At 36.8% G+C, this 10766-nt stretch overlaps 1 protein-coding gene across 2 annotated transcripts in view; it reads left to right on the top strand.

The window, feature by feature from the left end:
- The first annotated feature begins 1526 nt into the window (after nucleotides 1-1526).
- Ets98B (DNA-binding protein Ets98B) overlaps nucleotides 1527-10766 on the top strand; it is a 47990-nt gene continuing 38750 nt past the window's right edge. For both annotated transcript variants that reach the window (XM_034969261.2, XM_034969259.2), the window contains exon 1: nucleotides 1527-1759. In XM_034969261.2, coding sequence (XP_034825152.1) covers nucleotides 1700-1759 — 60 coding nt within the window. In that variant the 5' untranslated portion in view covers nucleotides 1527-1699. The remainder of the gene's footprint in view (nucleotides 1760-10766) is intronic.

Genomic DNA, 10766 nt, shown 5'->3' with positions numbered 1-10766 from the left:
AATGCAGTGTCCTTTATCCTTATGTTTTAGAAAGGGTTTAGCCATTCGCTTTAACCGAACTCAAACACAATATACGAGACATATAAGTAATACGATAAATAATACGATTTTGTAATCATGATGAAATTAAAAAAAAACCTTTATTAAAAACTAGCTGATGCCCGCGACTTCGTCCGCGTGGAATTAGGTTTATAAAAATTCCGTGGGAACTCTTTGATTTTCCGGGATAAAAAGTAGCCTACGTCACTCTCCTGGTCTTTACATATACCTACCCATGCAAAAGTCATGTCAATCCGTTTCATCGTTGCGACGTGATTGAAGGACAGACAAACAAACCAACAAACAAACACACTTTCGCATTTATAATAAGGGTACCTACTGATTAAGAGTCTTCATGAAAATCTGTGTAAAATCACTGAAAACTCTTCTAACGCTCCCAATTGTTATGATCAAAGAATGAAAATCCCAAAACGTTCTAATTTAGAAATCAAGGATTCATTGATGACCATCTCAGAAATAATAAATCATATTTTATTGTAAAGTAATAAAACTACATCAGGTATATCCATTTTCATCTTCATTATTAACAATAGTAGGTAATTGCTATCTAAGAAGCGAAATCCAATTAAAATGGGCTAGGGCTATTGCAGAAACTCCGCCCATTAATCTTTAAGAGTTAAGACAGACAGACATTTATTTTCCATTAGTAGTAGATACTTAGCTTTAAATATATGGGGTTCAATGCAATAAATAAAAAAAGTGAAAATTTATTGAAAATGTATTCAACGATCAGTGAATGAGCTAAAAAGAATCTAGGAAAACGAGTTGGTTTTTGTCTTGCCTAGTTACCGAGACAGGCAGCATTTCATCGGAAAATGGAGAAAAAATCGACGCTCGACCACTTGAAGCGTTTCGAAGTAGAACAAAGTAGGTCGGCACCCTTAGAAAGAGTTGGCTCATTTCGACAACGTTAATAGAAGTATCGAAACACCATAACGTCAGAGTAAAATGGACCTAAAACCACTGTTTTTAAAGTCATTTGTTGAGATCTTTATTTTACTAAGTTTTCGCACAGCGCTTGGGGTGCTGGCTGTTGAACTTCAAAAATAAAAAAGATCGTTAGAACAAGAGAGTTTTTACTCGACTTCCCAAAAAAAGAAGTGTGATGTTTTTAGGGTTCATGTATGTGAGTTTCTTTATTCCATCATAATTTGTAAATGCCTCAACAGATGTGGAGGTATAGGGGTTCGTTAGAATCCTTACATCATTCTGAGTGACACTGGCTATAATTTTTTTGGGAAAATTTAATATCAGTTAGTCAGACGTGTTTTTAATTTTTTTTTAATTATAGTACGACTTGTGGCCCATTTCGCTTTGATGTCATATTGTTGCGATACTCGAAAACTGTCAACGTTGTAGATGTGTGCAAACCTGTACTACGGGTACAGTTCGGTCGAGTGGGCTCGTGCAGCCGTCGGGCCGCTTCGTCCGCGCTCGGAGACATGCGCCTGCGCATACAACGCCGACCACGCCACGGCAGCAGTCGCGTACACACCGGGAAAATTCCCATACAATAAATAAACCGGGGATGCGAATTTTCACGTAAACACTGAGCGCGCGGAAATGGACTGATCGTTTGAAATAATCAATATAAACCAATTGATTTGTTTTGTTGGACATTTTGAATATTGAAAAGTGAATGAACTGTACGAGTTTTAAAATGTTGTGGGAAAGCAGTCATAACGAGGAATCAGACACGGTGAGTTTTCTCTTATAAATTTTCTTCTTTTTTAATGTTTATGTTAAGATTTGTTGTTTTATTAAAGTCAAAGTATTTAGTTATAAGGTACAGGCACATGTGTGTGAGTGCGCGCGCTAGTGTGGGTAAACTTTCTAGTTTTCGCTCGCTCACTTGTATTAGCATAAAACGTGAACGGTTTTTCATAATACAAACCACATGGGTCGTTTTAAAGAGCTTTTAGTTTGTAAATATTCATTGGGCATCTCTGCGGCTGCGACGTTGTTAGTAATCGCTTTATTAGATGTAAATAAATGTGGATTTTGACATCGGCGTGCGGGGAGTCACGATTCGATGCGTATACGTCGGTAAACTTTGTAGTTTGTAATATCATGTCGAGCAGCGCGGCATGCACTTCTGTATAGCGATGGACATTATTGCTATTTTTAAATCATTTTCATTTGGTGAAAATATTATTTTGCTTCACAGTGATTTCACAGGTGATTTTTCGAATTCGCTGTTCGTGAAAAGTAGCAAATTATTAGATGTTTTTTCGCTTTCTCACACGCAGCGATGCGAGTGTTCTCGCTTGAGCGCTCTTTAGCTCGGGTTGATGACAAGCGCGCGCTTAGATAATAAAACAGGATTAATTAATAATTTACTTAATCATTTTCAAATGAGATTTTGTTTCGTGATTTTTCACAGGCTTTATACACATCATAAGTTTCCATGTGATTTTTCACATGTTACCTGTGAAATAGTCCTTCTCGACTTCTGTAGATATTTGTTTATCTCTGTTTTTAATCTGCGACAGGTTCGTGGTCACGATTTCGCTTGTAGTAAGGATGCAGTTTTTGATGAAAATCGCTAACCTGTGACCTTACCTGTGACAGTTATTGTTCTTTTTGACTCCTACGCAGTCATTTTGGGTTTTACGAACTATTGTAGAAACATATTGAAATGCTAAGAGGTATTGAGGGGACAATATTCATCATCATGATCAACCCGGCTCACTACAGAGGACGGGTTTTGGCCATAGTCTACCACGCTGGCCATGTGCGGATTGGTAGACTTCACACACCTTTGAGAACATTATGGAGAACTCTCAGGCATGTAGGTTTCCTCACGATGTTTTCCTTCACCGTTAAAGCAAGTGACATTTAATTATTTAAAACGCACATAACTCCGAAAAGTTAGAGGTGCGTGCCCGGGATCGAACCGCCGACCTCCGATTAGAAGGCGGACGTCCTAACCGCTAGGCTATCATGTTACGAGTCCACCTCCAGCTTAAACAGCACTCTACAGTAAAAGTAAAAAGTACAATTTTACAATTTTATGTAGGTAGGTACCTACCTACGCAGAATATCTATATACCTATTAGGTACCTACCTAAAGTTAAAATAGGTACAGTAGCTTCCTATAATAATTATGTACTTTAGCTAACAGCAGACCATTTACAGTTGAGATATATACATGCATAGTAATTATTATTACAGGACAGTAAAAGAGATGATGTAAGTCAAGGATTATCGCAAAAACAATTCACTGAAACAAACAAATAGATAACTTATCACGGTGATTTGTGAAAGAGACAGCTAGCTCTGTATTACATTGTGATGGACAGAGAAAGATGCCACAAATGCATTAGAAGGCGCATCGGTATTTATTGGAAAGATTCCATGAAGTTAAATTCCATGATTCGAATAATAAGGACATTTGAGTTACTAGGAACATAATAGTTTATTGGTTTTGTAATAACTAATGTTTGTTTCATAGATTAAATTATTGGTTTCGCTACGCTCGTTTGTTTATTAATGAAGTGGATGATAGCTTGAGTAAGAGGTCAGTCTCCTAGTTAGGGTTCCGTACCTCAAAAGGAAAAACGGTACCCTTATAGGATCACTTTGTCTGTCTGTCGGTCTGTCAAGAAACCTACAGGGTAGGACTTCCCGTTGACCTAGAATCCTAAAATTTGGCAGGGAGGTAGGTCTTATAGCTGACATTCGGGGAAAAATCTGAAAACCGTGAATTTGTGGTTACATCACACAAAAATAAAAAAATTGTGGCCATGAAGTAATAATTAGTATTTTCAATTTTCTTAGTAAGATAACTATATCAAGTGGGGTATCAAATGAAAGGTCTCCATCTGTGCATTCTAAAACAGATTATTATTTATTTTTATGCATCATAGTTTTTAAATTATCGTGCAAAATGTCGAAAAAATACGACTGTAGTACGGAACGGACTCGTGCTTGGCTGGTTTTTGACTTTTTCATATTAGGAAATATCCTATATAAAAATCAGTATTCAGACATTACGAAAAGTGAGTAACATTTTTACGTGCTTTTAGCAACTGATATCTAACAGGCAGTGTCGTGCAGGTCATAGAGGCATAAATGCACTGCTTACCCCAGATGTAATAGCTCAATGCATATTTTTCATTATGACCTGTCATTAAACAGGTTCCTACCTAACTAATGCCTACCCTGGCTTCAAACCCTGTGCACGCCACTGCTAACAGGCCCGAGGTAGGACAAGCTAGCAAATATGCGTACATTAAAAGTACTTACACACCAGCACTACTCTATCCCACCCATTTTATTTCCCAGAAAATAAGGAAAGTCTGGCGGCCGGCAGTGGGATGTTGGACCATAGTCCATAAGTCTCAACTCCTATCGGCGGTGTTCCCACTAGATTACAACATGGGGTTATTCAAGGGGCGGACCAACAAATTCCTGAACGGTAACGCATCGGCAGTTCCTCTGGTGCTGCAAATGTTCATGGGAGGTGGTAATCACTTAACATCAGGTGACCCGCTTGCTCGTTTGCTCGCTATCTCTATTAAAAAATCTAGCAACGGCCTTGCAAGCCGAGATGTGTGGATGCACGCACACATGCACCCAATCATTAGTACCTACATTTACGTTATGCCTTTATTAACGCTTTCTCGAACAAAGAGATAGATACCTACTTGAAGTATAGAATTATCGAGCCTCAATAGCTCAACCGGTAAAGGAGTGAGTCGACGGTTCAAACCCCGCCCGTTGCACTATTGTCGTACCTACTCCTAGCACAAGCCTGACGCTTAGTTGGAGAGGAAAGGGGAATATTAGTCATTTAACATGGCTAATATTCATTAAAAAAAAAAAACTATTCGATGTTCGTGCCATGGTCTTAAAATCTCGTTGTAAAAATATCTAATTTTTGCGGGATAAAATGATGCAAACCATCTCCGTACCAATTTTGTTTTATTTATTTTTATTTGTACCAAAAAATAAAGAGAAAAAACCGGCCAAGTGCGAGTCAGGCTCGCGCAATGAGGGTTCCGTACTACAGTCGTATTTTTTCGACATTTTGCACGATAATTCAAAAACTATGATGCATAAAAATAAATAAAAATCTGTTTTAGAATGTACAGGTGAAAACCTTTCATATGATAACCCACTTGATATAGTCACTCACTTCGAAAGTTGAAAATACTAATTATTAGTTCATGACCACAATCTAATTTTTTTTGTGTGATCTAACCCTAAATTCACGGTTTTCAGATTTTTCCCCAAATGTCAGCTCTAAGATCTACCTACCTGCCAAATTTCATGATTCCAGGTCAACGGGAAGTACCCTGTAGGTTTCTTGACAGACAGACAGACAACAAAGTGATCCTATAAGGGTTCCGTTTTTCCTTTTGAGGTACGGAACCCTAAAAAAGAGTAAAAGTGGACAGAGAAGCACTTTTCTTCAAAACCGTGGATGGGCTGTGTAAAGGTAAAATCAGTCTAAAATCTACGAAGATCTCGATAACATTTTTTCAATAACATTCTTTATTTTTAGATATGAATCACTTCAGTTTTCACACAAATCCTCTTGAGGAATTTTTTAGTAGGTAGTTAGGTAGGTATGTTTGTCTGTCTGCTCGTTATTACCTATGCGTCCGCGCATCGGTCATCCGATTGTTTTGAAACTTTGTTCTGTTGTTATTGACACTTGCGTAAAGGCTTCTGACATAGTACCATCGACGTACACGGCACAACAGGTGGCGTGTGAGTCGCATTGCAACGCATGCCGGCCATTATCTATCTAGTAGGTACCTATTACACATTTTTTGTATAGTGTAGTTGTATAGTAACCGGCAAAGCCGTGCCGCCAAGCGATTTAGCGTTCCGGTACGATGCCGTGTAGAAACCAAAGGGGTATGGGTTTAATAAAAACTGCCATACCCCTTCCAGGTTAGCCCGCTATCATCTTAGACTGCATCATCACTTACCACCAGGTGAGATTGCAGTCAAGGGCTAACTTGTATCTGAATAAAAAAAAATATAAAAAAAATAGTGGTGCCGATTCTCTTGTATACAATCTCTAAACTAAACTAAATTAACAGGTCTAAATCTAGTGCTATCCTTTTCCGCAAGCAACATTATGAAATGGATAGCAATAGAAAGACATGCTGTTTTAGATTTGTTTAGAGTTTGTGTACAACAGAGTAGTGAATATTGTGTGTTTAGAAATTCTTGGAATTTCTAACAGATATTTTCCAATGTAGTAAACAAGTCCCAAGTCTATGTTGAGAGATAAAAGCTAGACATCAATAAATCACTCATCACAGGGTCAATATTCTGTGCACGGTAATTGAATTAGTTGCACATGGTATGCGATAAATTATTCACATAGGTAGTAGGTACGTACGAGTAAGTACATTGTGATATAAGGGTGGTAAGTCATCATCATCATCATGATCAACCCATCACCGGCTCACTACAGAGCGCGGGTCTCCTCTCAGAGAAGAGAAGAGGGAACAAGAGAAGGGTTTTGGCCATAGTCTACCACACTGGCCATGTGCGGATTGGTAGACTTCACACACCTTTGATAACATTATGGAGAACTCTCAGGCATGCAGGTTTCCTCACGATGTTTTCCTTCGCCGTTGAAGCAAGTGATATTTAATTAATTAAAAAGCACATAATTCCGAAAAGTTAGAGGTGCGTACCCGGGATCGAACCCCCGACCTCCGATTAGAAGGCGGACGTCCTAACCACTAGGCTATCACTGCTTAGGGTGCTTAGGGTGGTAAGTAGGTTATTGTAAATTAGTAGGTAGATATTGTAGGTTTCCTCTCGATTTATTTTAATTGCATAAAACGCACATAACTCTTAAAAGTTACATATAATATGCATGTCCGAGATCGAACCGAACCGACCCCGCCAAGTGGGGATGGGACACCGTCTGTCCCGGTTTTTAGGGTTCCGTGCCCTAAAATTTAACTTATCAGGGAAAACGTAATATACTTACCTATTATCAACTTAAGACATCAACGTCTTATCAAATCCTTGTATTCAGTTTATCAATTTGTTTATGATATTGCCATTGTCATTACACATAACCACAGGCCTATGGTATAAAGTTTATCAAATATAATAAATATTATATCTAATTTATCTCTAATATTTACCGTAGGTATTGGTAATTTCAGAGAATTATAGATAGTGTCAACAGAATAGATAACAATTAAAAATAAAATCCACTGGCTCAAGCCACTAGCTGATGCCCGTGCTTCGACCGCGAGGATTTGGGTTTGAAAATTCCGTGGGAACGCGGGAACAGTACCCTAAGTCGGTACCTACCTACCTATGTTACTCTCCGTCCTTACCCATGCAAAAAATCACGTTGATCCGTTCGATGCACTGTTGTGGCGTAATTGAAGGACAAACCAATAAACAAAGACACTTTCGCACATGTATAATATAGGTAAGTAATAGTGATTCTAATGATAAAAACGTGTTTTTGTTTTTGGAGTGGATTTTCATTTATAATCGAATTACCTTTTATTTTTTTGTTTGTTCATGAATAGACTTTAATTTTTTTAAAGTAAAAATAAACAGCATTAAATTAAAACTAAAATAAATTAAACTAAATTTAAAACCTCATCGAGACGACCGCAGCGATGCATTGTACCCAAGATGCTGGCAGCATTACCCCTTTGAATGGCCAAAACTAATTCTTTGACCCAGGTAGCTGCCAGCTCTCGGGTCCCCGGTTGACTCGATAACCCTTTTCTAAATTTTCTCAAAAAGAGCTCAAGCCCCCGGGCCCCACGGCCCCAAGGTCTTCACACCAAATTACCTTATTTTATAATGACTAAGTTAAAAATAAACTTAACAGGTAGGTATTTGTGATACCTACGTTCGTAGTTTGTACTTTTATCGTCAGAATAAAGAACCAAAACAAAATAAGTCCTATTGAACATTTATAAGGTCTACGTTCAATAAGGTCAAAAATGAATAATTAATGAGCAAAAACCAAAAAGTTCAGCAATCAAATTAAAGTACCATTAAAAGTTCTGCAAAAAAAGCTTGAGCTGAAGAAAATGCGTACACCAAAGATAAAATTAAGACAAAATGTATCGAGGTTAGTCGAGAATGTAAATAGATATTTAAACATTTTGTCGTATACTTTTATGACTCTTAGTTGAAGTAGGTAAGAATAAGAGAAGAAAAGACAAACTTAGCAATCTTAATTATTTCTATACTAGCTGATGCCTGCGACTTCGTCCGCGTGGAATTAGGTTATTAAAAATCCCGTGGGAACTCTTTGATTTTCCGGGATAAAAAGTAGCCTATGTCACTCTTCAGGTCTTTATCTATACCCATGCAAAAAATCACGTCAATCCGTTGCACCGTTGCCGTTGCGTAATTGAAGGACAAACCAACAAACCAATAAACCAACAAACAAACACACTTTCGCATTTATAATAAGAGTACTTATTCTAGTAAATTAACCTAGTAAAAAAAATTCTGATTCACTGACACTAACTCATCAGCATCCAGCTTAAATCCTTGGACCCAGAAAGCTGAAATGTGGAACAGAGCTTATAATGTAGACAAGAACAAGATCTTTTATAACTTCCCGGGATAGTAAATAAAGAGTATGTATATTTTCGTCGAGCGAAGAAACAGGCAGTTGCTAGTTACTAAATTTGAACGTTGGACCTATTAATTTGATATCAAGACATGTACCTTTTTTACCAACTTTTATGCAAGTTTGCGCATACTCTGAACAACTCGGAAGCAAACCTGAAGGTCACATCTCAAGCTGTTTTTCATACTAGTTTTAAACAAAAAAAAACAAGCAAATGTCAACCATGTTATAACACAATAAAGCACTTTTTTCTTTTAATTTTACAAGTATAGTGGAATAATAACAAGTTTTTCATACGAACACGTTTCTATATGTCTAAGTGATAATATTTTATTGCTGTTTTATTTATATGAATATTATATTTTAAAAAGCTTTAAAATGCAGTATCGTTAATTCAGTGGATATATTTAACATTGTTTTCTCTGTAATTGGTTAGTTATTACTAATATGTAATTAAATTAATCATTGAACGTGAATAAATATGCAAGAAATTCAAAAAAGATTATATATTTTATAATCTAGGTAGGTAGGTATTGAAATAAAAGAGTTGATAGTGTGCTGGGTCTTCTTCTCAATCGTTCACTATTGACAGAGTGGTCGTGGCTATGAATTCTTCACTGCTGCTCGTGCGATCTCCCTCCAGTACATTGTAAATTTATGTTAATATTATAGAAGATACATAGAATATATTGAAGAAATATATATCAAAACTTGTTTAGGGTCTCGTATGGATCCTTAAAGAACCTTCCATCCTGTGTATTCACCTATCTTCTTCTATAATATAAAAATTAATCACTAAATGTGTTGCTCATCGCAAATCTCAAGAACAGCTGAACCAATTTCGCTAATTCTTTTTTTATAATATTCCTTGAAGTACGAGGATGGTTCTTAAGGAGAAAAAAAAATTGAATCGACTGTTAGGCGGAACGAAGTTCGCTAGGGCAGCTAGTTTAAAAATAAAGTCCATAAAAAAATAAACAGCTACCAAGTAAAATAAGACAATTTAAAAATAGCTCTCAGTAAAAGAGTTTTAAATATTTTCCCGCTATTAAAAACAACTAGAGTTCTAGTTCAGATATTTTCCCATGGAGTTCTTGACACTCGTTGAGTTATGTGGGCATTACTTACTTACACAGTAATTTACCTTTTTAATTACTCAAACTTTTTTGTACTGTAAGTCATCTGACTTCAATGGACCAAATGATTAAATATATTATGGAGGTCTAAATTTTTATTTTTTATTTTAAGGTTTAATTTATTTATTTGGAAGGTATAATAAGAACAGACAATTCTATTAAATTAAAAACTTAAATCTAAATTTACAAAAAACATTTATTATTTTAAAAATAAATAAATGGTAGCTAGTTCCCACCTTACCGGCAAAGCCGTGCCGCCAAGCGATTTGCGTTCCGGTAAGATGCCGCGTAGAAACCAAAGGGGGTTAGCCCGCTTCCACCTTAGACTGCATCACCACTTACCACCAAGTGAGATTGCAGTCAAGGGCTAATTTGTATCTGAATAAAAAAACGAGGGTTCCAAACGCACCCTGGTCTGAGATTGATGTTCTTCCACATTAAACTCAGCCATCAGTATGTCTCAGTCGTCATGACCATAGGTAAAGTTTTGCAATATGTTAGTTTGACGTCAAACTTCATAATGAGTCACATATTCGGACATCAGCGTGTCTGATCACGTAACAGAAACAGAAGCCGCGTCCTCGACCCCGATAGAGTCAAGTGAAAACTTGGCCGAAGACAATCGCCCCATTCTCTTTGACTACTCTCTTACGACACCGAAGAAATTGCTCGTTTTGTTTGTTTTTTCTTGAGATACGACTAATGGGAAACTTAAGTTAACGTTCGCTTTAAGAGACGTTTTGTATTTGCATAAGCTCTCATAATATCGTAAAAAAATTGACCTATTATTTTTAATTTACTCCTAAAATAAAACTGCCCCTTCTGGTGACTTCTGTCGATGGCGTCTGACTGGATTATTTTGTGTAAAGAATTAGCCTCCCTTTTCACGATTTTTACAGTAATTATTTACAATTATGTGATGTCAGTTATAAGTTACTAAATATGTACAATAAAAACACAAATTATCTCTGTAGATTACT

This window comes from Maniola hyperantus, chromosome 6 (assembly GCF_902806685.2).
Source record: "Maniola hyperantus chromosome 6, iAphHyp1.2, whole genome shotgun sequence".
NCBI lineage: Eukaryota > Metazoa > Arthropoda > Insecta > Lepidoptera > Nymphalidae > Maniola > Maniola hyperantus.
The sequence above is the reverse complement of the archived record's forward strand: the minus strand, read 5'-3'. Positions and strand labels throughout refer to the sequence as shown.